This window comes from Salmo trutta, chromosome 36, assembly GCF_901001165.1.
Source record: "Salmo trutta chromosome 36, fSalTru1.1, whole genome shotgun sequence".
Classification (NCBI taxonomy): Eukaryota; Metazoa; Chordata; class Actinopteri; order Salmoniformes; family Salmonidae; genus Salmo; species Salmo trutta.
The window spans coordinates 7,745,225-7,773,205 of record NC_042992.1 but is presented as its reverse complement, the minus strand read 5'-3'; the positions used below and the strand labels follow the sequence as shown (position 1 = coordinate 7,773,205).

At 43.5% G+C, this 27,981-nt stretch overlaps 2 protein-coding genes across 3 annotated transcripts; both read right to left on the bottom strand.

Annotated features, from left to right (window-relative positions):
• Positions 1-982: 982 nt before the first annotated feature.
• stx12 (syntaxin 12) lies at positions 983-15,413 on the bottom strand. Its single transcript, XM_029734502.1, has 10 exons — positions 14,495-15,413; positions 10,846-11,022; positions 10,453-10,522; positions 9,005-9,104; positions 8,010-8,147; positions 7,855-7,898; positions 7,364-7,469; positions 6,492-6,564; positions 4,875-4,957; positions 983-3,029 (listed from the first exon to the last, which is right to left on the bottom strand). Exons 2-10 carry the CDS (start codon positions 10,943-10,945, stop codon positions 2,937-2,939), a joined length of 807 nt encoding a protein of 268 aa, XP_029590362.1. The 5' UTR covers positions 10,946-11,022; positions 14,495-15,413; the 3' UTR covers positions 983-2,936.
• A 113-nt stretch (positions 15,414-15,526) lies between these two features.
• Positions 15,527-27,652, bottom strand: LOC115175323 (tRNA selenocysteine 1-associated protein 1). Of its 2 annotated transcripts, none has more exons than XM_029734500.1 (9): positions 27,484-27,652; positions 27,051-27,148; positions 19,223-19,325; positions 18,893-18,945; positions 18,651-18,782; positions 18,272-18,388; positions 17,763-17,949; positions 16,164-16,197; positions 15,527-15,888 (listed from the first exon to the last, which is right to left on the bottom strand). In XM_029734500.1, the coding sequence occupies exons 1-9, from the start codon at positions 27,505-27,507 to the stop codon at positions 15,728-15,730; spliced, it is 909 nt and encodes a 302-aa protein (XP_029590360.1). In that variant the 5' UTR covers positions 27,508-27,652; the 3' UTR covers positions 15,527-15,727. The 2 variants fall into 2 exon arrangements, with proteins under 2 accessions (XP_029590360.1, XP_029590361.1); XM_029734501.1 differs by having other exon boundaries at positions 19,223-19,322.
• Positions 27,653-27,981: the final 329 nt, after the last annotated feature.

Below are 27,981 nucleotides of genomic sequence, written 5' to 3'. Positions count from 1 at the left end.
ATTTGTTTAGGTACTGTCCATATGTAGCTTGTTTTGGTACTGTCCATATGTAGCTTGTTTTGGTACTGTCCATATGTAGCTTGTTTTGGTACTGTCCATATGTAGCTTGTTTTTGGTGGCAGGTTCAGGAACGGCTGAAGAATGGCAACATTTACCTGGAGATAACTGTGCAAATAGCACTGCTGGGTGATTTAAAAAGGCATAGTCAAATCGATCAATAATATAATAATAGCAACAACAAAAATGTATCTTTCATTTACAAATCGGTAGAACCTATGAGAATAGAAAGGTTTAGAACTTTGTGAAACATCACAGTTGAAAAATATATGGCAAATAGAAATCAAACCTGGATTGTGTTCAGAGATAGATGGGAGGGATTGAATGGAGCTGAAGGATGAGACAAAAAAATAACAAGTTAACTAAAGTAAAATATACTGTGCCCGTAGAATGTATATAGTATGTATAAGCTGGAAGTAGAAACCTAAGTGTAGGGGTAGGGGAAAATAATAAAAGGAAACTATATATTTTATATATTTACGGAAGGTAGCCTAGTGGTTAGAGCGTTGGACTAGTAACCAAAAGGTTGCAAGATCGAATCCCCGAGCTGACAAGGTACAAATCTGTCGTTCTGCCCCTGAACAAGGCAGTTAACCCACTGTTCCCCAGTAGGCCGTCATTGTAAATAAGAACGTGTTCTTAACTGACTAGCCTAGTTAAATAAAAAGGTCAAATTAAAAATGTAATATATTTATGAAAAAATAAAAAATGTGGGATTAGAAATGATGCAGATAATTACATCGATGGAATCTACATTACTCAAGCTGATCCACCCCCTAAAATATGAAACAAATTATAAATTGGATAACAAAAAGATATACAATAAATATAAAAACAGCTTTACAAGGTACAAAGGTGATCATATTTACACTATTGATTATTTGGAAGGAAAAGTCCTGACAAAAAAGTCTCACAAAAAAGGAACTTGTGTTTAAGACATTGTTTTTATTTAAGCATATTGATAGAAGGTCATAGATATCAATAAAACAGGTTGACAATTACTTTTTTTTTTTTTTTACTATGGTTGCATTTAACAGATATAATATTGTCATTATATTGGGTCCGTAGTCCAAGATTGTAATATATTACAAAGATTTGCATCAAAACGAGAACATCAGTCATAAATGAAGTTTTACAGCACATCAACAACTATGCTCTTCGTGTCCAGTCAACACCATCTACGACAGGGATTATAAACTAGATTTGAGCCGCGGGACAATTTAAAAAAAAAAAAATTATTATCGAGCGAATGGTCAAGGTGCCGGTAACATAATTACAAATAATATGAAGCTTAATCTGTGTTTTGTAAACTGCCAAGAGGTTTGCTCTTTCAACAGTGTTAATAAATGTGGTTATTACCACCAGAGTTTGTTATTATCATGTAGACAGTTGGATAAAAAATAAAAAAAAAGACAAAAGGTTCACTATCAGAACCTGATCTCACCTGAGCAATATAAAGACTATGGGGTGGTTTCCTGGACACAGATTAAGACTAGTCCTGGACTAAAATGCAAACGCAATGCAGAATCGCCATCGAGGATTAATCTGTGTTCAGGAAACTGGTCCTATAACTTGAATGGAGTGTGGCACTCTAAACTGTTTACACCAGAAAGGTGCCGGAAATGTACAGGTTACCAAAATCATTTATCTCCCTACAAAACCCAGAGATGAATTTACAAAAAAACAACAGTTTATTTTTTTCTATTCGATGTCCGTCCCCATTTGCTATATAATAGTTCATCAACAATAATATTAATAACAATTACGTGTGTTTGGAAATACAATGAATGTTAGTGTAGTAAATATCACAAGTAGAATTAAACATATCTTTATATTAATCCACTCTCCCGCCCCATTTTACTCCAATACTCTCCTTCATTTGAATAGAAATTCTACTTGCTTGTCTCAGGGTAAATGAGACAGGAGGTTAGCTGGAGGCCTTGAGCTCAGGTAGGGAATGTCAGGTTACATATCCCAGACCCATCCTTTTGCCCTGATGCCACTCCACTGACCCTGGCAACAGTGAGCTAGCTGGGCATCGCTCCGGGTATCCATCCCGGGCTGGTGTTTCAGGTTGGAGGGGGTCCATCCCGGGCTGGTGTTTCAGGTTGGAGGGGATCCATCCCGGGCTGGTGTTTCAGGTTGGAGGGGATCCATCCCGGGCTGGTGTTTCAGGTTGGAGGGGATCCATCCCGGGCTGGTGTTTCAGGTTGGAGGGGATCCATCCCGGGCTGGTGTTTCAGGTTGGAGGGGATCCGTCCCGGGCTGGTGTTTCAGGTTGGAGGGGATCCATCCCGGGCTGGTGTTTCAGGTTGGAGGGGATCCATCCCGGGCTGGTGTTTCAGGTTGGAGGGGATCCATCCCGGGCTGGTGTTTCAGGTTGGAGGGGATCCATCCCGGGCTGGTGTTTCAGGTTGGAGGGGATCCATCCCGGGCTGGTGTTTCAGGTTGGAGGGGATCCATCCCGGGCTGGTGTTTCAGGTTGGAGGGGATCCATCCCGGGCTGGTGTTTCAGGTTGGAGGGGATCCATCCCGGGCTGGTGTTTCAGGTTGGAGGGGATCCATCCCGGGCTGGTGTTTCAGGTTGGAGGGGATCCATCCCGGGCTGGTGTTTCAGGTTGGAGGGGATCCGTCCCGGGCTGGTGTTTCAGGTTGGAGGGGATCCATCCCGGGCTGGTGTTTCAGGTTGGAGGGGGTCCATCCCGGGCTGGTGTTTCAGGTTGGAGGGGATCCATCCCGGGCTGGTGTTTCAGGTTGGAGGGGATCCATCCCGGGCTGGTGTTTCAGGTTGGAGGGGGTCCATCCCGGGCTGGTGTTTCAGGTTGGGTGGGGGAATGAAATAAATAAAGATGTGAAAGAGAGGAGGGTTGTCTCTCTTCTCATTTGGTGGCTTGCCAGATGATGATGCCCAGTATGGTCAGTACTATGGACATGACCATAGCCAGAATGCACATCTTCTTACGGGACTTTTGCTGAGGGGAGAGACAGAGCAGAGGGATGGTAGGTTGGTGACAGTCGAGGTGCAGAAAACAGCATGGCACCAATTCATTTAATGTTACCTGTTACTGGGGATGAAACGCTCTATTCGACGGTTCAACGCTATGTGGGCAAATTTTTTTTCAAGCAGCAAACTCACAGCATGCTAGGTCGTGCTCAGTGGTGTAGTGGAGGGTATTACGTCGTATATCCACATTTTCTTTTCAGTGGGCTTTGTGTATACTCACTTCTCAATCCCCACTGACTTGTATCAAAGTAGTGTAGTGGAGGGTACACGCCGTATTAATCATGCACAACGTAGCCTACACAAATGCAAGTCAGTAAAATATTTGGCAATATATGGGTGTGAAAAGTGCGAGTGTGAAAACATAGAAGAAACCTATATTATTCAGCACCCAGGGCAGGTAATGTGGCTTGGCCCGGCGCTGGTTGAACCCGGCGAAATTCGGATCAAATGTTTCAGCACCAGACCGCTCCGCACTCCTCTCTTTTCTCAGACTCCTGATATTCCCACGTCTCATGAGTTGTACAGTTTAGCCTCTTCATTTTGCTTCTCGACAGAAGAGTTTAAGGGACAGGCTATGAGGTTTAGGCCAGGGCCCTGACTTGAACAGGTAGAGTTTAAGGGACAGGCTATGAGGTTTAGGCCAGGGCCCTGACTTGAACAGGTAGAGTTTAAGGGACAGGCTATGAGGTTTAGGCCAGGGCCCTGACTTGAACAGGTAGAGTTTAAGGGACAGGCTATGAGGTTTAGGCCAGGGCCCTGACTTGAACAGGTAGAGTTTAAGGGACAGGCTATGAGGTTTAGGCCAGGGCCCTGACTCAGAAGCGAGTAGCATCCAAGCCTTTATCTGAGGTCAAACGTAGGAACTCCTCGAGTATCCCGTTCTCATGTAAACGCACCACCACAGAAAGCTGGTCCTTTTTCTGAGCTCTGTGCTTATCTGGTCCCTTAGCCTAACGTATCAGCCATAAGGGCTGAGTCTACTGTTTCATTCTGGATATCATGGTGGATTGTATTTCTCATTGCCATGATTTAGGTCATTCAGAGTACATGTCACCGTTTCTCATCATTTTACTACACCGGGCCCTCCTTTACTACACCGGGCCCTCCTTTACTACACCGGGCCCTCCTTTACTACACCGGGCCCTCCTTTACTACACCGGGCCCTCCTTTACTACACCGGGCCCTCCTTTACTACACCGGGCGCCCCTTTACTACACCGGGCGCCCCTTTACTACACCGGGCCCTCCTTTACTACACCGGGCCCTCCTTTACTACAACGGGCACCCCTTTACTACACCGGGCACCCCTTTACTACACCGGGCACCCCTTTACTACACCGGGCACCCCTTTACTACACCGGGCCCTCCTTTACTACACCGGGCCCTCCTTTACTACACCGGGCCCTCCTTTACTACACCGGGCCCTCCTTTACTACACCGGGCCCTCCTTTACTACACCGGGCCCTCCTTTACTACACCGGGCCCTCCTTTACTACACCGGGCAGGCCATTTTGGAAATTAGAGTATACCCACTTCTCCATGGCATCAACAGCCAATCAAGCATGGGCTGGAAGCTATAACGATCTTCGATTGGTCAGTTGCACCATTATATATCGCGCTATGATATCGCCTAGAATTTGCATAATGTTCAGCTTTTGTCAAATTATTGTTCTGTTCACACTTTGTTCAAACAGTTCGGCGCGAGGCGCTTTCCTTCTATTGAATATGAATGGGTTCCCTCATTTTGTTGGTAGCCATCGCTAGCTAGCAGTGGACACAGGGTCTTACTCTGCCTCAATGATATTCTGCCTTACCTGGTAGTAGGCGGCTCTCTGGAGCTGTTCTGTCCCTCGGTCTACGTGGACCTCAGCACTCTCCACGTTGGCCTCTATGCTGTCTGTGGTGTAAACACAGAGGGTCAGACAGACTGGCTCAGCTTGTAGTACGGAAGATTTTTTATTTTTTACACATATGTACCGTGCCTTCAGAAAGTATTCACACCCCTTGACTTTTTCCACATTTTGTTGTGTTACAGCCTGAATTTAAAATGGATTAAATTGAGATTTTGTGTCACTGACCTACACACAATACCCCATAATGTGAAAGCAGTATTATGTTTTTTGACATTTTTACAAATGTCTTCAGTCAACAAGTATTCAACCCTTTTGTTATGGAAAGCCTAAATAAGTTCAGGAGTAAAAAATTGCTTAACAAGTCACATAAGCTGCATGGACTAACACTGTGTGCAATAATAGTGCTGAACATGATTTATGAATGACTACCTCATCTCTGTAAGGTCCCTCAGTCGAGCAGTGAATTTCAAACACAGATTCAACCACAAACACTAGGGAGCTTTACCAATGCCACTCCAAGAAGGGCACCTATTGATAGATGGGTAAAACATTTAAAAAAGCAGCCATTGAATATCCCTTTGAGCATGGTGAAGTTATTAACTACACTTTGGATGGTGTTTCAATAACCCTGTCACTACAGATATATAGGCCTCCTTCCTAACTCAGTTGCCGGAGAGGAATGAAACCACTCAGCGATTTCACCATGAGGCCAATGGTGACTTTAAAATAGTTTAATGGCTGTGATAGGAGAAAACTTTGGACGGATCAACAACATTGTAGTTACTCCACAATACTAACCTAATTGACAGAGTGAAAAGAAGGAAGCCTGTGTAGAATACAAATATTCCAAAACACGCATCCTGTTTGCAACAAGGCACTAAAGTAATATTGCAAAAAATGTGGCAAACCAATTCACCTTTTGTCCTGAATACAAAGTGTTATGTTTGGGAGAAATCCAATACATTACTGAGTATCACTCTTCATATATTCAAGCATAGTGGTGGCTGCATCATGTTATGGGAATGCTTGTAATCGTTAAGGACTGAGGAGTTCTTCAGGATAAAAAATAAACAGAGTGGAGCTAAGCACAGGCAAAATCCAAGAGGAAAACCTGGTTCAGTCTGCTTTCCACCAGACACTGGGAGATGAATTCACCTTTCAGCAGCAGAGCTTGAATTTTTTTTTTTTTTTAAGAATAAATGGGCAAATGTTTTACCCAGGAAGACTCAGCTGTAATCATATTGACTCAGGGGTGTGAATACTTATGTAAATTAGATATTTCTGAATTTCATTTTTAATACATTTGCTACAATTTCTAAAAACATGTTTTCACTTTGCCATTGTGGGGTTTTGTGCATAGATGGGTGAGAAAATATATCTATTTAATACATTTTGAATTCACGCTGCAACAACAAAATGTGGAATAGGTCAAGGGGTATGAATACTATAATACAGATGTTTTGGGGTCAGATTTTTTTTTTTTAGAGAGTTCAAATCATGATTCAGAGGCGTGGTTTTTATGAAGGAAGCAACTGATTGGGTTCTGTACTCCAGTACTACAACAGTGATGGGACTCACCAATCATCTCTCCCTGATCATGGATCATCACTGCCAGGTCCTTGAAGATCTGGTTCACATCCAAGATGTCCGACTGAAATAACACAACATAACTCAATAAAAAGGCAAAGCTGAAATAACACATAACTCAATGAGAAAGGAAATGCTTTCCTGTTTATGCCATGTGCTCAGCAGTCTAAGGCACTGCATCTCAGTGCTAGAGGCGTCACTACAGACACCCTGGTTCGAATCCAGGCTGTATCACAACCGGCCGTGTTTGGGAGTGCCATAGGGCGGCGCACAATTGGCCCAGCGTCACCCGGGTTAGGGTTTGGTCGGGGTAGGCCGTCATTGTAAAATAAGAATTTGTTCTTAACTGACCTGCCTAGTTAAATAAAAATAAATTTAAAAAATGTGATGAGAATAGGCATTGGTCTGGTCCCCAGGCTCTGGATGCATCCTGAATGGCAAACTATTCCCCAGGGCATTAGTTTTGACCAGCACCCTATTCCTCAGGGCATTAGTTTTGACCAGCACCCTATTCCCCAGGGCATTAGTTTGAACCAGCACCCTATTCCTCAGGGCATTAGTTTTGACCAGCACCCTATTCCCCAGGGCATTAGTTTGAACCAGCACCCTATTCCTCAGGGCATTAGTTTTGACCAGCACACTATTTCCCAGGGCATTAGTTTTGACCAGCACCCTATTCCCCAGGGCATTAGTTTGGACCAGCACCCTATTCCCCAGGGCATTAGTTTGGACCAGCACCCTATTCCCCAGGGCATTAGTTTGGACCAGCACCCTATGCACAATGTAGGGAACAGGGTGTAATAAGGGACACGGCCACTGTTTCAGATTGAAGGGGGGGGGGGGGGGGGGGGGGGCAGACTGACCTCTAGCTGTCTGATGTTGGTCTCTCTCTCCTTGATAAGCTCCAAGTCCTCTTCTGTTATGGCCTCCTCTGTCGTCTGTGTGGTTGTCTGACCCCAATCCTCTTGGCTACAGAAAAGAAAGAGGGAAAGAAACACTTGTATGGAGAGGAGATACAAACAATATTTAAGAAACCAGGCACCATATCCTGGAGTAGAGAAGTATCAAAACATCCTCCTCTGAGCGAGACAGTGAGAGAGAGACAGAGAGACAGAGAGACAGAGAGACAGAGAGACAGAGAGACAGTGAGACAGTGAGAGAGAGACAGAGAGACAGAGAGACAGAGAGACAGAGAGACAGAGAGAGACAGAGAGAGACAGAGAGAGACAGAGAGAGACAGAGAGAGACAGAGAGAGAGAGAGAGAGAGAGAGAGAGACAGAGAGAGACAGAGAGAGACAGAGAGAGACAGAGAGAGACAGAGAGAGACAGAGAGAGAGAGAAGCTTGAACCTACTTATCAAAAGACACGAGCTGTTCCTCAGAGGCACCATCTTCAGCCTGACAGAGAGGAACCAGACATCACTTGAAGTTTGATCATAGAAAACCTGCCAATGGTATGACATACTCAGCATTCCATCCATTGTTCTATCTGTATTTTCAAAGCCTTACAGAGAGACGGGAACCAGCTCTGGCTCTGGCCACAGACTCCTTCTCCTTCTGTGCTGCCTGGCGCTGTGTGGCCTGGAAGTTGTTAAGGGCAGCGGAGAACTCATTCATCAGCCGATCCTTCTGGATCTTCTGTTGCCTCTGTGGGTTGAGAAGAAGAAATGGGTCATTCAAACACATTGTCCCTGTCAAGGAGTTGTCACTGTCACAGAGTTCCCCCCCCGACACAGAGTTCCCCCCCGACACAGAGTTCCCCACTCAGACACAGAGTTCCCCCCCCAGACACAGAGTTCCCTCCCAGACACAGAGTTCCCCCCCTAGACACAGAGTTCCCCCCCTAGACACAGAGTTCCCCCCCTAGACACAGAGTCCCCCCCCCCAGACACAGAGTTCCCCCCCTAGACACAGAGTTCCCCCCCCAGACACAGAGTTCCCCCCCCAGACACAGAGTTCCCCCCCCAGACACAGAGTTCCCCCCCTAGACACAGAGTTCCCCCCCTAGACACAGAGTTCCCCCCCTAGACACAGAGTTCCCCCCCCAGACACAGAGTTCCCCCCCAGACACAGAGTTCCCCCCTCCCCCAGACAGAGTTCCCCCCTCCCCCAGACACTGAGTCCCCCCCCTAGACACCGAGTTACCCCCCCTAGACACCGAGTTCCCCCCCCTAGACACCGAGTTCCCCCCCCTAGACACCGAGTTCCCCCCCAGACACCGAGTTCCCCCCCCAGACACCGAGTTCCCCCCCAGACACCGAGTTCCCCCCTCCCCTAGACACCGAGTTCCCCCCTCCCCTAGACACCGAGTTCCCCCCTCCCCTAGACACCGAGTTCCCCCCTCCCCTAGACACCGAGTTCCCCCCTCCCCTAGACACCGAGTTCCCCCCTCCCCCAGACACCGAGTTCCCCCCAAGATCTGTACCTATGGTTACTCAAGGTACTCCCATTGTCATTGTTGGGATGTCCGTCCCACACACAAACTCATTGGAACAGACACTGACCTGCTCTGAAGGTGCTGAAGATAGTGAGACGGAGCCCAGGTCTTTCAGGTGCTTGTTGGTCTCCTTGGCCAGCTGGTTGGTAAAGTGCTGAATGTGCTGCCTGAAAGAAAATGAACAGTAAGAGAGATGCTAAACTCTCAGGGAGTAACATAGAAAACACACACACACACACACACACACACACACACACACACACACACACACACACACTCTGTTCTGTATACAGCACATTAACAAGTTTGTCAGTGTATGTACTGTAAGTACATTACCAGTCAAAAGTTTGCACTCACCTACTCATTCAAGGGTTTTTCTTTATTTTTTCACTATATTGTAGAATAATAGTGATGACAAAAACTATGAAATAACACACATGGAATCATGTAGTAACCAAAAAAAGAAACAAATCAAAATATATTTTAGATTCTTCAAAGTAGCAAACCTATTCCTTGATAACAGCTTTGCACACTCTTGGCCTTCTCTCAACCAGCTTCACCTGGAATGCTTTTCCAACAGTCTTGAAGGAGTTCCCACATATGCTGAGCACTTGTTGGCTGCTTTTCCTTCACTCCGCAGTCCAACTCATCCCAAACCATCTAAATTGGGTTGAGGTTGAGTGATTGTAGGTCATCTGATGCAGCACTCCATCACTCTCCTTCTTGGTCAAATAGCCCTTACACAGCCTGGAGGTGTGTTTTGGGTTATTGTCCTGCAGATTGTCTTTGCAGCATTTATTTGGGCTGCAAGTTCTGAGGCTGGTAACGCTAAAGAACTTATCCTCTGCAGCAGAGGTAACTCTGGGTCTTCCTTTCCTGTGGCGGTCCTCATGAGAGCCAGTTTCATCATAGCGCTTGATGGTTTTTGCGACTGCACTTGAAGAAACTTTCCAAGTTTTTGAAATTTTCCGGATTGACTGACCTTCATGTCTTAAAGTAATGATGGACTGTCATTTCTCCTTGCTAATCTGAGCTGTTCTTGCCATAATATGGACTTGGCATTTTTCCAAATAGGACTATCTTCTGTATACTACTACTACCTTGTCACAACACAACTGATTGGCTCAAACACATTAAGAAGGAAAGAAATTCCCCAAATTAACTTTTAACAAGGCACACCTGTTCATTGAAATGCATTCCAGGTTACTACCTCATGAAGCTGGTTGAGAGAATGCCAAGCGTGTGCAAAGCTGTCATCAAGGCAAAGGGTGGCTACTTTTAATCATCTGAAATATAACATATTTTGATTTGTTTAACACTTTTTTGGTTACTACATGATTCCATATGTGCTATTTCATAGTTTTGATGTCTTCACTATTATTCTACAATGTAGAAAATAGGAAAAATAAAGAAAAACCCTGGAATGAGTAGGTGTGTCCAAACTTGACTAATACTGTATGTACATTAATACGTTTATCAGCATATGTACAAGCAAAACATTTTGAGAATACTTACAGACGGTCCTGCAGTTCGCTTGTGTCTTGCCTCGTCCCCAGCTGACTCACCATGCTCTTTATCTGAGCAGCTGAGAAGACATACATTCTCTAAACTGTAGGCCAGGGCTGTCCAATCCTCTTCCTGGTGATCTGCCGTCCAGTGGGTTTTCAGTCCAAACCCTAATTTAACACACCTGATTCTACTAATTAGCTGCTCGACAAGAACTTAACTAGCTTAATCAGATATGCTAAATTAGGGTTGGACTGAAAACCTACAGGACAGTAGATCTCCAGGAAGAGAGTTGGACAGCCCTGCTGTAAGCTATAGGATACATCATGTATAGATCATTACAAAGTACTGACTGAATTATCTTCATCACATCAACTTCTCTCTTTCTGCAGCAATACTTACTGTTCTGTGTGATCTTCTGGATGTTGGAGCTGCATGTCTGGATGAGGGTGTTGGAGTCCCGTGGCTGGGTGCGATAGCCGTCTGCTTTACTGTAAGACATTGCTGCCAGTGTGGCGTGCTCTCAGGTCTCACGGTGAAGACTGTTGGGGGCTGCGTGGCAGGTGTATTGGGAAAACTCTGGGAGAGGAGAAAGTCGTTTTAAGTTTTGTTATCAAGACAGAGATACACAGAGGGTGCAATTTGGGACACATCCTAAAAATCCTATCTAGCTGTTCATAATGGAGAATAGAGCATGATGTCCACTATATAGTGCATTCGGAAAGTATTCAGACCCCTTCCCCAACTTTGTTACTTTACAGCTTTCTTCAAAAAATGATTAAATTACTTATTTTCCTCATCAATTTACACGCAATACCCCATAATGACAAAGCAAAAAACATTTATTTTTTATGTTTGCACATTTATATAAAAAAAATAAGAAGAAGAAATACCGTATTTACATAAGTATTCAGACCCTTTGCTATGAGACTCGAAGTAGAGCTCAGGTGCTTCCTGTTTCCATTGATCATCCTTGAGATGTTTCTACAACTTGATTGGAGTCCACGTGTGGTAAATTCAATTGATTGGACATGATTTGGAAAGGCACACACCTGTCTATATAAAGGTCCCACAGTTGACAGGACATGTCAGAGGAAAAACCAAGCCATGAGGTCTTAGGAATTGTCCGTAGAGCAATCCAAGAGCCTGATGGTCACTCTGACAGAGTTCCTCTGTGGAGATGGGAGAACCTTCCGGAAGAACAACCATCTCTGCAGCACTCCACCAATCAGGCCTTTATGGTAGAATGGCCAGATGGAAGCCACTCCTCAGTAAAAGGCACATGACAGTCCACTTGGTGTTTGCCAAAAGGCACCTAAATGACTCTCAAACCATGAGAAACAACATTCTCTGGTCTGATGAAACCAAGATTGAACTCTTTGGCCTGAATACCAAGCGTCACGTCTGGAGGAAACCTGGTACCATCCCTACGGTGAAGCATTGTGGTGTCAGAAATCGACGAAAAGATGAACGGAGCAAAGTAGAGAGAGATCCGTGATGAAAACCTGCTCCAGAGCCCTCAGGACCTCAGACTGGGGCGAAGGTTCACCTTCCAACAGAACTAAGCACACAGCCAAGACAACGCAGGAGTGGCTTCGGGACAAGTCTCTGAATGTCCTTGAGTGGCCCAGCCAGAGCCCGGACTTGAACCTGATCTAACATATTTGAAGAGACCTGAAAAAAGCCATACAGTGACGCTCCCCATCTAACCAGACAGAGCTTGAGAGGATCTTCAGAGAAAAACGGGAGAAGCTCACAAATACAGGTGTGCCAAGCTGGTAGCGTCATACTCAAAAAGACTTGAGGCTGTAATCGCTGCCAAAGGTGCTTCAACAAAGTATTGAGTAAAGGGTTTGAATACTTACGTCAATGTGATGTTTTTTTTGTTTGTTTTTTTTACAAAATTTGCAAATTTAAAAAAAAAAAATATTTTTGCTTTGTCATTATCAAAATGTAGAAAAATGTAAAAGGAATACTATCTGAATGCACCATATATACAAAAGTATGTGGACACCCCTTCAAATTAGTGGATTCGGCTATTTCAGCCACACCCTTTGCCGTACATTTGCCGGGCAGATGTATAAAATCAAGCACACAGCCATGCAATCTCCATAAACAAACATTGGCTGTAGAAGGGCCTTACTGAAGAGCCCAGTGACTTTCAACGTGGCACCGTCCAACAAGTCAATTCATCAAATTTCTGCCCTGCTATAGCTTCCCCGGTCAACTGTAAGTTGGAGCAACAACGGCTTAGCTGCGAAGTGGTAGGCCACACAAGCTCACACAACAGGACCGCTGAGTGCTGAAGCACGTAAAAAATTGTCAGTCTTCAGTTGCAACACTTACTACCGAGTTCCAAACTGTCTCTGGAAGCAACGTCAGCACACATAGGGAGCTACATGAAATTAGTTCCAATAGCCGAGCAGCTGCACACAGGCCAAAGTTCACCATGCGCTATGTCAAGCATTGGTTGGAGTGGTGTAAGGCTCGCCGCCATTGGACTCTGGAGCAGTGGAAAGGCGTTCTCTGGAGTGATGAATCACGCTTCAACATTTGGCAGTCCGACGGACAAATCTGGGGTTTGGCGGATGCCAGGAGAACGCTACCTGCACCAATACATAGTACCAACTGTAAAGTTTGGTGGAGGAGGGATAATGGTTTGGGCTAGGCTCCTTAGTTAATGTGAAGGGAAATCTACAGCATACAATGACATTCTAGATGATTCTGGGCTTCCAACTTTGTGGCAACATTTTGGGGAAGGCCCTTTCATGTTTTAGCATGACAGTGCCCCCTTGCACATAGCTAGGTCAATATAGAAATGGTTACAGATCGGTATGGAAGAACTTTACTGGACTGCACAGAGCCCTGACCTCAACACCATTGAACACCTTTAGAATAAATTGGAACGCCGACTGCGAGCCTGGCCTAATCGCCCATCAGTGCCCGACCTCACTAATGCTCGTGGCTGAATTGGAAGCAAGTCCCTGCAGCAATGTTCCAACATCCAGTGGAATGCCTTCCAAGAATAGTGGAGGCTGTTATAGCAGCAAAGAGGAGACCAACTCCATATTAATGCCCATGATTTTGAAATTAGATGTTTGACAAGCAGATGTCCACACACTTTTGGCCAAGTAGGGTAAATACTATTATCAAACTTATCAGTCAAGTTTGTCCTAAGATAGGCCTATTAAAATGTGTCACAAGTTACATATTAACAGCTAAATGCCTAGTCATAACTGGAGAGAAGTGCTGTCAGATTTATAAGGATGTAAAAGGGGCTTTATATTTTATTTTAGTGTTAAGTATGATTTGAAATGACAACAGTACCTGTTAAAAGGTATTTCACGATCCATCCGGACCAGCTCAAATACCCAAAGTAGCAAACACTATTTTAGCCATTTAGGACAATCATTGGTTTAATCGACTTTCTGTTGCTTACGCCTTTAGACAGGAGAGTTCCAGGGAACAAACACTAAAGTGCCAGGTCAGACATTGCCAAGTCACACAGTAGCAAATCAGACAAGTGTATTGAGTGACAAACTATTTTGATATAGCAGTTGATCACTCCCAAAACATCAGACTGCCACATAACTACCTAGCCAGACATTGAATAGGTAAGATATTAAATAAACCACAAGCGAGATTTAGCCCTTGTTGCCGCCGGGTATTTCTTCAGAATTTAACTAGCTATGTTATGGTGGCTAGCTAGTTGGCTTGCTAGATGATTTACAGCTAAAGTTAGCGAACTAACAAAACTTACTTAAGCTTATGTAGCTTGCTTGTAAAACTAGACAGCTGTTGTTTTATACAAAGTTAATGAGATGTTTCCAAATTGTGTAATTGAATTGGAGTTGTATTGCCTACACAGGCCTGCACTGATGACGCTGAAAATAGCCACGCTAGCTAGCTTGATTGTTAGCACAAAGACATCAGATACGGAACTTGGCTCCCAGCAAATTGTTGGAAGCTTGTCAACAAAATGTGACTTTTTATTTTACAGCGAGTTATACATTAACGTAGGTTTTTAAACTGAAAAATAACCCAATCTTACTTGTTTAAGTAGGCTGTTGCACATAAAACATCCGCTGTGCTTCACTTTGTTCCTCCGTCAAGAAGCTCGCCTCCCAAAACTGTCAAATGACGTCATTGCGTACATAAAACAAACCTTTGGGTGGCGCCAACAGTAATAAAATAATCCCAGAGTAATTATTATTATTATTATTTTTAACATTATGAATATACATAGTAAAAAAAAAAATGTTGACACGTTTTACAACTTTCACTCGGGAGCAGAAGACGATTACCTACAAAATGGTATTCAGAAACTAAACAAACTCAAGAGCAGGTTTAGTTATGCAAAATAATCTCAAATCCTGTCCAGTGTGGGATTGATTCAATGGGCAGCCCGTCCCTCCCTTTCAGTCACTGGGAAACCTTGTGACTCGTGGTTTTCTGCTGATAAAACCTGCGCTATCACTTTGCTCAACAGAGACTGGGGCACATTTAGCGGTACACAACGTTTGAGAACACGCAGATAGAAAAATAAAAACAACCATTACTCTGACATGTAGAATAAGGAACATGTCCACTCTATTCATGCCATTTCTATCCACAACGTTGTACCTTGCTGAACTCTCCCCAGTCTATGAGATTTGAAACAACTCCTGTAATTTTGGTTGGGTAATTTTATAAGACATCTCCACCTGGTAACATGATACATACACATTTACTCCATCTTTACAAACACATATGGAAATAGACAGAAGGCAGTGTAACATTGCAGATTACACAATCACGTACTCAATTGAGAAAAATGGTGTCCCAAATGACACTCCATTCCTTATATAGTGCAATACTTTGACCTAAGCTCTTTTAGGCCCTAGCTAAAAGTAGTGCTGCACTAAATAGAGAATAGGGTCCCATTTGGGATACACAAATAGAGAATAGGGTCCCATTTGGGATACACAAATAGAGAATAGGGTCCCATTTGGGATACACAAATAGAGAATAGGGTCCCATTTGGGATACATACATCTTTGCAGTTTAGCGAAGCATAACAAAAGAAAACAGGAAGCTATTCTTAGGTACAGCATGACTTTTATAAAGATGCACAAAATAAAACATTTGTCAATTAACAAAAAAATTGTGTCTTGTAAGCAAATGGCAGTTATGGCCAAGGACTGGGGATATGCCTTTAGCCTTTCCATGATCAAACATTTACAGAATATAATATGAAAGGCCAAAGAACATGGCAAAAGAGGATATTGCCATTCCATTGTATGCCTCAACAGTAGACAGGTTCTGGAAGGCTACTCGTGGTTCCAAATGCTTGTTCCGAGGATTCCAAGGGTTGCCAGTGGCACTGGATAAGGGCATCATACAGTTCCTCACTGTGTTCCATAAACATCCTGTTGGCTTCCAACACATCCAGCTCTGGGTTAGGATCTACAATGGAGGAAAAGGCTGGCAGTGATTATTTGTTGACTGCTGTCATCACAGGTGGGGATGTGAACCCCAGTCTCCTGCTCGGGAAACTAACCATTAGACCGACTCCGCTAAATTCAATATACACTGGTTAATCCTCGGGACGTGCAGGATATCAATCTAAGTTCATTATGAAACACCTCAATTCCATCAAGTCAATGTCATTAAGAGCCTTTTAGATAATAGGCCACAATAGTCTGGTGAAAAAAAAGTCTGAAAAAATAAATAACACCTACCTTCCAGACCGTCCTCTTCCACAGCTTCATTTTCCTGAAAATGTTAAGAGTTGGTTAATAAAATGATCGTGTATATTGAAAAGTCTTAACGACAAAGGAAAAGACAATGCATTAAGGTGTTAATATTGTCTAAGAAGTTGTAGTGACGTTGAGCTACGTAACATATCACCAGTAACGGTGACATTGAGCTACGTAACATATCCCCAGTAACAGTGACGTTGAGCTACGTAACATATCCCCAGTAACAGTGACGTTGAGCTACGTAACATATCACCAGTAACAGTGACGTTGAGCTACGTAACATATCCCCAGTAACAGTAACATTGAGCTACGTAACATATCACCAGTAAAGGTGACATTGAGCTACGTAACATATCCCCAGTAACAGTAACATTGAGCTACGTAACATATCCCCAGTAACATTGAGCTACGTAACATATCCCCAGTAACAGTAACATTGAGCTACGTAACATATCCCCAGTAACAGTGACATTGAGCTACGTAACATATCCCCAGTAACAGTGACGTTGAGCTACGTAACATATCCCCAGTAACATTGAGCTACGTAACATATCACCAGTAAAGGTGACATTGAGCTACGTAACATATCCCCAGTAAAGGTGACATTGAGCTACGTAACATATCCCCAGTAACGGTGACGTTGAGCTACGTAACATATCCCCAGTAACATTGAGCTACGTAACATATCACCAGTAACGGTGACATTGAGCTACGTAACATATCCCCAGTAACAGTGACGTTGAGCTACGTAACATATCCCCAGTAACAGTGACGTTGAGCTACGTAACATATCCCCAGTAACAGTGACATTGAGCTACGTAACATATCCCCAGTAACAGTGACGTTGAGCTACGTAACATATCCCCAGTAACATTGAGCTACGTAACATATCACCAGTAAAGGTGACATTGAGCTACGTAACATATCACCAGTAAAGGTGACATTGAGCTACGTAACATATCCCCAGTAACAGTGACGTTGAGCTACGTAACATATCACCAGTAACAGTGACGTTGAGCTACGTAACATATCCCCAGTAACAGTGACGTTGAGCTACGTAACATATCCCCAGTAACAGTGAGCTACGTAACATATCACCAGTAACAGTAACATTGAGCTACGTAACATATCCCCAGTAACGGTGACATTGAGCTACGTAACATATCCCCAGTAACAGTAACATTGAGCTACGTAACATATCACCAGTAACAGTAACATTGAGCTACGTAACATATCCCCAGTAACGGTGACATTGAGCTACGTAACATATCACCAGTAACAGTGACGTTGAGCTACGTAACATATCACCAGTAAAGGTGACATTGAGCTACGTAACATATCCCCAGTAACATTGAGCTACGTAACATATCACCAGTAAAGGTGACATTGAGCTATGTAACATATCACCAGTAACGGTGACATTGAGCTACGTAACATATCACCAGTAACAGTGACGTTGAGCTACGTAACATATCACCAGTAACGGTGACATTGAGCTACGTAACATATCACCAGTAAAGGTGACATTGAGCTACGTAACATATCCCCAGTAAAGGGGAAGCAGGGCAGTAATCTTACCTGTGCAGGATTCTGTGTGTAATCATACTGGTTATAGTTGTAGCCACCGTAGTTGCCTCCATTTTGGTCGTAGCCCCAAGAGCCCCATCCACTACCGTACGGCTGTTGATTGTATTGTTGCTGGTTGTGTCTGTAGCCTCCTCCATGTGACCCCCAGCCCCTGTTGTCTGATTGATTATGCCTAGTTCTGTGAGTGAGAGAATTATTGGTAACCGAGGCATCTGACAGTGATTATTAAAACCCATCTTTTTATGAGTTGAAAAACTATTATTTTAGGGAAAGATACTCTGCTCAGGTTTTTATGAGCGCTTTGCAAAATCTGACTAACAAGAGGAATAGTCAAATACTGTGTTGGAATTATAGCTACAGTTTTAAAGGCTATAAAAGATGGTTTGGAAACTGAATGGGTTATACTACAACCCTGGTTTTCGAATGGTGTATATACACACACACCATGTCTGGAGACGGCTTACAACATTTTATACAGTAAGAACTGAAGTAAAACTCACTTGTTAGCAGCTAGGCTCAGTCGTAAGGGCTTGCTCCCGAGCCCCACTGCTCCCTGACACTCCTCCAGCGCCAGTTTCTGAAGCCTCTGGTCTGGGAACTGGACAAACCCACAACCCCTAGAAACAAGAGAAACGTTCAGACAAGTATACATGTAAATAACTAGCTTCGGCTGTGAATATTTTTTTGGGTAGTGGAAGAAGTTTAGACATTTTAAAAATTGTTAGTGTAGAAATAGTGACTATTATAAATAGTCGTGGAATAGTAACAGTTTATGTTTTGGAAATAGCCGTATCAATTGTATTCACATCCTATTAGATCACATCAACCTTGATATATGGAAACCCTTCTATAGGGATTATAATATCCTACTGGACTCACTTGGAGTTCCCCGTGCCATCCAGCACCACCTTCCCCCCACGACAGGAAGGGTAGCGGTTGTAGAAGAACTCGTACAGCATCCCGTCATCCACTTCAGGTGTGAGATCCCCAACAAACAGAGAATAGAGTGGACTGTAGCAGAGAGAAGGGGGGGAAAAAAGGAGTTGTGTGTTCATTTCCAATGTTTCTATATGGCATCTCATGACATTTAGTTTGACTTACAATCAAGCTGGTTGATATACCTGCTTTCTCCTTGCTTCCCAAAAGTGGCCCGGTTTAACTTAAATCTTCTGGGCTGTGAAGAACAAAAAAGCTTCCTTAAAAATGCTCATTTACAATATGACGACAATAGGCATTCATTTATACAAGCGCTAATGAGGCAAATTGCATAAATATCTTGTTTGTCTCAGGCTACCAAAAAGCATTATGTATAAACTTAAACAATCTGGTTCTACATCCCATTGGGCCCGGGTCAAAAGTAGTGAACTATATTAGGGGATGAATAGGGTGCAATTTGGGATGCAAAATTGAATCCATAACATCCAAGTAGCCTTGTTAAACGGTATATTTACTGGTGTGGCTCCTGGCAGTGCTTTTCCATTGACTTTACGAAGACACCTCTCAGCTGTGGCTTCATCTGTCAGCTCCACGAAGCAGTATCCTGCTGCACCCCTACTGAAGAGCAACACAGAGAAGGGATATCAGTCCAATGTTGCATTCAAAGGATGGATTTTAACTGTGTATGGTGTGTAGCTATAATACAATGGTGCTAGCCTGGGTACCAGCCTGTTTGTGCCCTCATGCCACTCCTTGTCATGTCAAAGGCACAAAAGCTCACTAAACTCAGGACTCTCTCTGCAACTGGATCCTGGACTTCCTGACAGGTCGCCTCCAGGTGGTGAGGGTAGGCAACAACACATACGCCACACAGACCTTCAACACGGGGCCCCACAGGGGTGTGTGCTTAGTCCCGTCCCCCCCGTTTACTCAAACATCATTATTAAGTTTGCTGACAACACTGCAGTGGTAGGCCTGAACACAGACGACGATGTGACAGCCTATAGGGAGGAAATCAGTGACCTGACAAGGTGGTGCCAGGACAACAACCTCTCCCTCCAGGTCAGCAAGACAAAAGGTGCTGATCGTGGACTAAAGGAAACTGAGAGCCGAACTGACTGCATCCCCGCTTGGTATGACAACTGCTTGGCAGCTGATTGCAAGGCGCTACAGCTGGTAGTGCATACGGCCCAGCTTAGCTCACTGCCATCTAGGACCTCTATACCAGGCGGTGTCAGAGGAAGGCCCTTAAAATGGTCAAAGACTCCAGCCACCCAAGTCATAAACTGTCCACTCTGCTCCCACACGGCAAGCGGTACCAATGCACCAAGTCTGGAACCGACAGGACCCTTAAGCCATAATACTGATAAAATAGTTAACCAAAAAGCTACCTGGACTATCTGCATTGCCCCAACTCTTTTGACTCATCATATACACTGCTGCTATTGGTTATTATCTATGTTGTTGGCTAGTCAGTTCACCCCTACCTATATGTACATACAATGTCTTCAGAAGGTATTCACACCCCTTTGACTTTTTCCACATTTTGTTGTGTTACAGCCTGATTCAATTGAATTTGTCACTGCCCTAAATGCAATACCCATAATGTCAAAGTAGCATTATATTTTACTTTTCTTTTTTTAACAAATGAATTAAATAAGTATTCAACCCATTTGTTATGGCAAGCATGAGAAGGTTCAGGTATAATAATGTGCTTAACAAGTCACAAGTTTCATGGAGTCACTGTGTGCAATAATAGTGCATTACATGATTTTTGAATGACTACCTCATCTCTGTACCCCACACATACAATCTGTAAAGGTCCCTCAGTCAAGCACCGAATTTCAAAACACAGATTCAACCACAAAGACCAGGGAGGTTTTCCAATGCCTCGCAAAGAAGGACACCTATTGGTAGATGGGTAAAAAAAAAATTAAACAGACATTGAATATCCCTTTGAGCATGGTGAAGTTATGAATGAGACTTTGGATGGTGTTTCACAGGGTTGGGCGGTATCCAGACCGCGTCCTCTCATCCTGGGATTTACGGAATTACCGGTTTAGTGCACAAAGGGAACACCCCCCAAAAATACGCTAAACAATCCATTGGCTGTCTATTACCAGAAAGCAAACTAAATTAGCGCATGTAATAGCGAATTTCCATGAAGTCTGCAAGCTAAATGTGCTAAAGAGCGTAAATTAAAAATAAAATTGCAATGACAGGCAATCCAGCTTATAAAAAGTTAAATTGCATTGCGCATGTTGATCTTAGGTTTGTGTGTTGGCTGGCCAAGTTCATTGTTTCCCCATGCGGTTCATCAGGTTCTACTGTCATGTTCTGTGGACTAAAACTGCACAAAACCTGGTTTTGATCAAATTAATTTTACGACGCTCCTGACAAACAGTTTTGCCAACGTTGCTTCCAGAGGCAGTTTAGAACTCTGTAATGAGTGTTGCAACAGAGGACAGACGATTTTTACACGGTGCAGCATTCGGCGGTCTTGTTCTGTGAGCTTGTGTGGCCTACCACTTCGCGGCTGAGCCGTTGTTGCTCCTAGACATTTCCATTTCACAATAACAGCACGTACAGTTGATCGGGGCAGCTCTAGCAGGGCAGACATTTGACGAACTGACTTGTTGGAAAGGTGGCATCCTATGACAGCACACAATTGGCCCAGCATCGTCCGTTGTAAATAAGAATTTGTTCTTAACTGACTTGCCTAGTTAAATAAAAACACACTTAAAAAAAAAAGTCTGAGACTCTTCCGTAAGGCCATTCTACTGCCAATGTTTGTCTATGGAGATTGCATGGCTGTGTGCTCGATTTGACACCTGTCAGCAACGGGTGTGGTTGAAATAGCCAAATCCACTAATTTGAAGCGATGTCCACATACTTTTGTATATATAGTGTATATCTTTATCAAAAATGTGTTTAAATGCTTATAAAAGTGTGGTAAATCTACATTTTCATGTTAAAAACTACATATTTTTCAAAACAAGATGTTCAGTTACTACTCTGCCCCAGTGACCGTCAGTAGTAGCAGCAGCTCCTCCGTGGGCGCATAGGACGTGAGAACATTGCTTGGATTGTTTTGCCAGCTATTTAGTATGAGGGGGAAATTCCCCAATGAAATCGCAGGATTTCATAGCAGAAATTGTAACAGGACAAAGTAAACGGAGCACTTAAATGTGTGTTCAGTCAGAACTTCTGGGTCTGCTCTAGTCTCCCAATAACTGTCGTGCCAGACGGGCTTGCTTCTGCACGCAATATCTGCTCTATCAGGTACAGATGGTACTAAAGGAAATTGTAATTCACTTGTAAATAAATATTCATAACAGTCATGGGAGCCTGGGACTTGATAAACCGGACAACTACATCCAACAAGAGTCCAAGGACAGAGGGATGCACCATCTAGAACCTTCTCATCAAGGACAGAGGGATGCACCATCTAGAACCTTCTCATCAAGGACAGAGGGATGCACCATCTAGAACCTTCTCATCAAGGCCAGAGGGATGCACCATCTAGAACCTTCTCATCAAGGACAGAGGGATGCACCATCTAGAACCTTCTCATCAAGGACAGAGGGATACACCATCTAGAACCTTCTCATCAAGGATCTGGTAGGACAAAAAAGTATGAAGTTGGCTGGCCAAGTTGATTGTTTCCCCATATGGTTCATCAGGTTCTACTGTCATGTTCTGTGGACTAAAACGGCATAAAACCTGGTGTATCACAAAGCATTATCAAATTAATTAGCCAGCTCCAGTCATTTTGAGAAACATTGAGAAATAGTTTAGTAGATTCTTTTGTCAAATGAACCACTTTTCTACCTTTGATAACCAGAAAGCTAGCTGGATGGGACAAGGAAATCTCCGCCTGCCAAACCCGGGCCAATCGTGCGCCTCCTCATTGGTCTCCCAGTCACGGCCAGTTGTGACAAAGCCTGGGATCGAACCTGGGTCTGTAGTGACTCCTCAAGCACTGCGATGCAGTGCCTTAGACCGCTGTGCCACTCGGGAGGCCCCTGCAAAATCCCGATGTGGCCCTCGAGCCAAAAGGTTTGCCTACCCTTGTGTTAGCTACTTAGTTCCCATGCCAATTTCAAGTTTAAAATAATACCTAACTCGGAAATATTATGTTATTTCATAATGAAAGTTAACTGGCTAGCACATCATGCTTTGTGACATTATGTTAGCTAGCTATCCCCAGTTAGATAATGTGTTTTCACTCATTTGTTTGTGAGCTGGCTGTTCGTTCTAAATACACTGAACAAAAATATAAACGCAAAATGTAAAGTGTTGGTCCCATGTTTCATGAGCTGAAATAAAATAAAATAAATCCCAGTTTTTCTGTCTGTAATAAAGCCTGTTGAGAAAACTCATTCTGATTGGCTGGGCCTGGCTCCACAGTTGGTGGGCCTATGAATTTATTTCAATTGATGCTTTCCTTATATGAACTGTAACTATGGAGCGAGATACCTGCCAAAAAGGTTGAGCATACGACAAAAGGTGTCCTGCACATTTTGAAGTTACAACTCTCCGTTCTCTAGTACTCCCCAGTTAAGTTTACCTCACATTTAGGTAGCTAATGTCATGGATTTGTTTACCCATGAGGAGACCCGTGAGGAGGCGTAAGTCTAGATAGCATAAGCTGTATTATGTCTACAACAGTGTAGTTTCAGTCCGCTAGGTGTCTCTCTACAGCATGGACATATCTCTAGGCGACGTAGACATCTTCATGCAAAATATTACTAAATCAATATTGCACCATCCCATTCTCTGGGCGGTCTGCAATCATAGCCAGTAGTATCTACTAGGAATAATGAAACATAGATTCACCAAACATCGATTATTATTCTATGAATTATGTATGACCACTGGAGTCTTTGCAACTCAAAATAATTATATTTTGATATTTATTTCATCCGTCAAAATCTTGCCAAAGTATATTCAGTAGGAGGGGCTAATATGAATGAAAAATGTCACAATTTATACACCGCTCAAAAAAATAAAAGGGAACACTTAATCAACACAATGTAACTCCAAGTCAATCACACTTCTGTGAAATCAAACTGTCCACTGAGGAAGCAACACTGATGGACAATACATTTCACATGCTGTTGTGCAAATGGAATAGACAACAGGTGGAAATTATAGGCAGTTAGCAAGACACCCCCAATAAAGGAGTGGTTCTGCAGGTGGTGACCACAGACCACTTCTCAGTTCCTATGCTTCCTGGCTGATGTTTTGGTCACTTTTGAATGCTGGCGGTGCTTTCACTCTAGTGGTAGCATGAGACGGAGTCTACAACCCACTCAAGTGGCTCAGGTAGTGCAGCTCATCCAGGATGGCACATCAATGCGAGCTGTGGCAAGAAGGTTTGCTGTGTCTGTCAGCGTAGTGTCCAGAGCATGGAGGCGCTACCAGGAGACAGGCCAGTACATCAGGAGACGTGGAGGAGGCCGTAGGAGGGCAACAACCCAGCAGTAGGACCGCTACCTCCGCCTTTGTGCAAGGAGGAGCACTGCCAGAGCCCTGCAAAATGACCTCCAGCAGGCCACAAATGTGCATGTGTCTGCTCAAACGGTCAGAAACAGACTCCATGAGGGTGGTATGAGGGCCCGACGTCCACAGGTGGGGGTTGTGCTTACAGCCCAACACCGTGCAGGACGTTTGGCATTTGCCAGAGAACACCAAGATTGGCAAATTCGCCACTGGCGCCCTGTGCACTTCACAGATGAAAGCAGGTTCACACTGAGCACATGTGACAGACGTGACAGAGTCTGGAGACGCCGTGGAGAACGTTCTGCTGCCTGCAACATCCTCCAGCATGACCGGTTTGGCGGTGGGTCAGTCATGGTGTGGGGTGGCATTTCTTTGGGGGCCGCACAGCCCTCCATGTGCTCGCCAGAGGTAGCCTGACTGCCATTAGGTACCGAGATGAGATCCTCAGACCCCTTGTGAGACCATATGCTGGTGCGGTTGGCCCTGGGTTCCTCCTAATGCAAGACAATGCTAGACCTCATGTGGCTGGAGTGTGTCAGCAGTTCCTGCAAGAGGAAGGCATTGATGATATGGACTGGCCCGCCCGTTCCCCAGACCTGAATCCAATTGAGCACATCTGGGACATCATGTCTCGCTCCATCCACCAACGCCACGTTGCACCACAGACTGTCCAGGAGTTGGCGGATGCTTTAGTCCAGGTCTGGGAGGAGATCCCTCAGGAGACCATCCGCCACCTCATCAGGAGCATGCCCAGGCGCTGTAGGGAGGTCATACAGGCACGTGGAGGCCACACACACTAGTGAGCCTCATTTTGACTTGTTTTAAGGAGATTACATCAAAGTTGGATCAGCCTGTAGTGTGGTTTTCCACTTTAATTTTGAGTGCGCCTCCAAATCCAGACCTCCATGGGTTGATAAATTGGATTTCCATTGATTATTTTTGTGTGATTTTGTTGTCAGCACATTCAACTATGTAAAGAAAAAAGTATTTAATAAGATTATTTCATTCATTCAGATCTAGGATGTGTTATTTTAGTGTTCCCTTTATTTTTTTGAGCAGTGTATATAAATCGGGTTGTGAACATATGGATTTTGAAATAAACATGGGAGAGGTTAAATGTAGGCATAAACGTATTCCCACACTTTACAATATCTCTGTTGCAGTGGTCTTCGGTAGTCTCCGTATAGGCCATTCTCCCCATCACGACACTGCTGCCCAGTTAAATAACTTGTGATCTCTATGCAGCACCACAGCACTATGCGCTTTTGGGAAAAACACCCCTCAACCTCAGACGATGTTCATCTGGGGGCCACAGTCAATATTTCCTAATGTACATTTCATTATATTTGAACATTTAATTCATCCTTCATCCATTCAGTCATTTGTCTTTTTCTTATTTCACCTTTATTTGAGTTGTAACAGGAACTACATAAGAGAATAGAACAGTCTTATCCATTTGTTTATTGAAATCCATGTGTGTATTTAAAATGGTCTAAATTCCTCGAGCCTATCACTTTAATAATTCAATGTTTAATTTAGAAAGATTGAAAAAAAAACAGGCCTTCAACTTGTAGGCAATCACTTTGGGTACTGGTGTCTTGCAGAATAATTTTATAACTCTGTTTTATAACTGTTTTTATTATAAGGCTCCCCTAAATGTTTTTATTTAACCTTTATTTAACTTGGCAAGTCATTTAAGAACAAATTCTTATTTACAATGACAGCGTTGGAACAGTGGGTTAACTGCCTTGTTCAAGGGAAGAATGACAGATTTTTACCTTGTCAGCTCGGGGTTTTGATCTTGCAACCTTTCGGTTACTGGCCCAATGCTCTAACCCAGGGGTGGACAATTCCAGTCCCCGGGGACCTGATTGGTGTCAGAGTTTTGCCCCAACTAACACACCCGACTCCAATAATCACCTAATTATGATCTTCAGTTTAGATTGCAATTTGATTAATCAGCTGTGTTTGCTAGAGATAGAGAAAAGGTGTGACACCAATCAGGCCCTTGAGAACTGGAGTTGCCCACCCCTGCTCTACCCACCGACCCCCCAAAAAGAGAGACCCTAGATCACATGCCTCTAAATACATTTGAAACAAAATTGTTGCAGCAGCACATGCAGTGGCTGATAGGGAAAACATCAGACAATAAAAATTAGCTTTAGATAGTTTTGAACATTTGGGACCCCTTAACGATTTCACACAAGACAGGTTATAGCCAAGACTTAATATTTAGTTTTGTCTCATTTATTGCTATAGCCTCTGTGTGATGAAGTTGTGCAACGCAAATGGCTATAACAAGCCTACATACAGAGTGGAATTCACTAATACAACAGTCAAAATGCCCATTATAAAAGCTCGACCATGCTCCCAAATACATTTCCCCAAAACAAGTAGACTAAATTACTACACAGTAAACACTTTATTGGGTTAGGGTTCCCCCAAGGCCATATCACATTGCTTGTTTGCGGATGCCAGACAGAAGACATAGGTGGCTACCTGCGCTAATTAGCTACCTAGCATCGCCCTGAACACCGGCGTGTAAGTGGACTTTCACTGGAGGCGCACAAGCTTGTGGATATGTGCAAAACTGCTACAGTATCTTTATTTCTGACATGAAAGATACGGGTTATATCAGAATATGTTTCGCAAACCGGTTTGAAAGCTATGATTAACTTTCCCAAATGTTAAAACGTTGGACTTGTAGTTCATATGGAGCCAAATGTGGGCGAATGTAATCGCTGAAAACACTAACGTTACATACGGAGAAGAGGGTTAGAGAGCCAGCGTAGTTATAGCTTTTAACTCAGGTCAAAACGTCCTAGATAAAATACTCACCCGGTCATCTTGTTGCGTATAATCCTTACACTCACCACCAACTCCCCCATAGTGCCGAAGGCTCGGGTTATGAAGTTTTCGTCCATGTATGGCTCCAACTACCAAACAGACAGACTTCATTATCATAACATGGTAAGGTTAGCTAACGTTAACTTAGCTAAGAGTTAGCTACCACATGTCCCTTGAAAATATTATAAAGGCTGGGTTTAGCTTGTAGTATGTGTCAAAATGTTCCATCTGCAGCAAGTTAACAGATTTAGCACTAATAAAACTAAGTTAACATCAGGTGGCTAGTTATGTTACTACTAGCTAGCTAGCTAGTATGCTAACATAACATAACTTAAATTGAAGCTAGCTACTTAGCTTCAACTAGCTAATTTACCTACAACCTGAAGTGTTAGAAATATCGACTGAACTGGTTTGAGATACTCACGTTTCCCATCCATAGCGTGCTCATGTTTAAGACCTGAAGTTGTAAAGCTTTTTAAAATTTGTTTTTGTTTTACATTTAGTCGTTAAAACCCGAAATAACACATACAGCCTCTTGCAAGTGTCGTGTCGTTAGAGGCAACACGGACGTTTCTGCGCACGCGCGTTGAACACAAGTCCAACTGACTGCTCTCTAGCCTGGTTCCAGATCTGTTTGTGCCATCCTACCACTCACGACCAAAATATGTTAAAAAAAAATAATTTAAAACAAAAACAAATTTTTTTCTTTCAATAGTCGTTTATTGATAAATCATCCATAAACCTCACATGGTATTACAAAGTGGGGAATAATGTGTCAATTGACAGTTTACATAATTGCATTCACAGCAAGGTCATGGCCTAGTACTCGGACAAGAGGACAGGATAGCCTATTCAGGTATATGACCATTCATTACGAAATTGGACATCTGCAACTAGCCTCTAAATTACATTGCGAGTTAAA

Bases quoted from the DNA above. Each gene is read 5' to 3' on its own strand.
- LOC115175323 (XM_029734500.1), bottom strand. From the start codon at position 27,507: ATGAGCACGCTATGGATGGGAAAC. The intron at 27,149-27,483 runs GTGAGTATCTCA...TCTGTTTGGTAG, and splicing joins GCACGCTATGGATGGGAAAC to TTGGAGCCATACATGGACGA. The intron at 19,326-27,050 runs GTGAGTATTTTA...GTTGCTCTTCAG, and splicing joins ATACGCAACAAGATGACCGG to TAGGGGTGCAGCAGGATACT.
- stx12 (XM_029734502.1), bottom strand. From the start codon at position 10,945: ATGTCTTACAGTAAAGCAGACGGCTATCGCACCCAGCCACGGGACTCC. The intron at 7,899-8,009 runs GTAAGGCTTTGA...CCTCTCTGTCAG, and splicing joins GAGCTGGTTCCCGTCTCTCT to GCTGAAGATGGTGCCTCTGA. The intron at 3,030-4,874 runs GTAAGGCAGAAT...CTCTCCCCTCAG, and splicing joins AGAGAGCCGCCTACTACCAG to CAAAAGTCCCGTAAGAAGAT.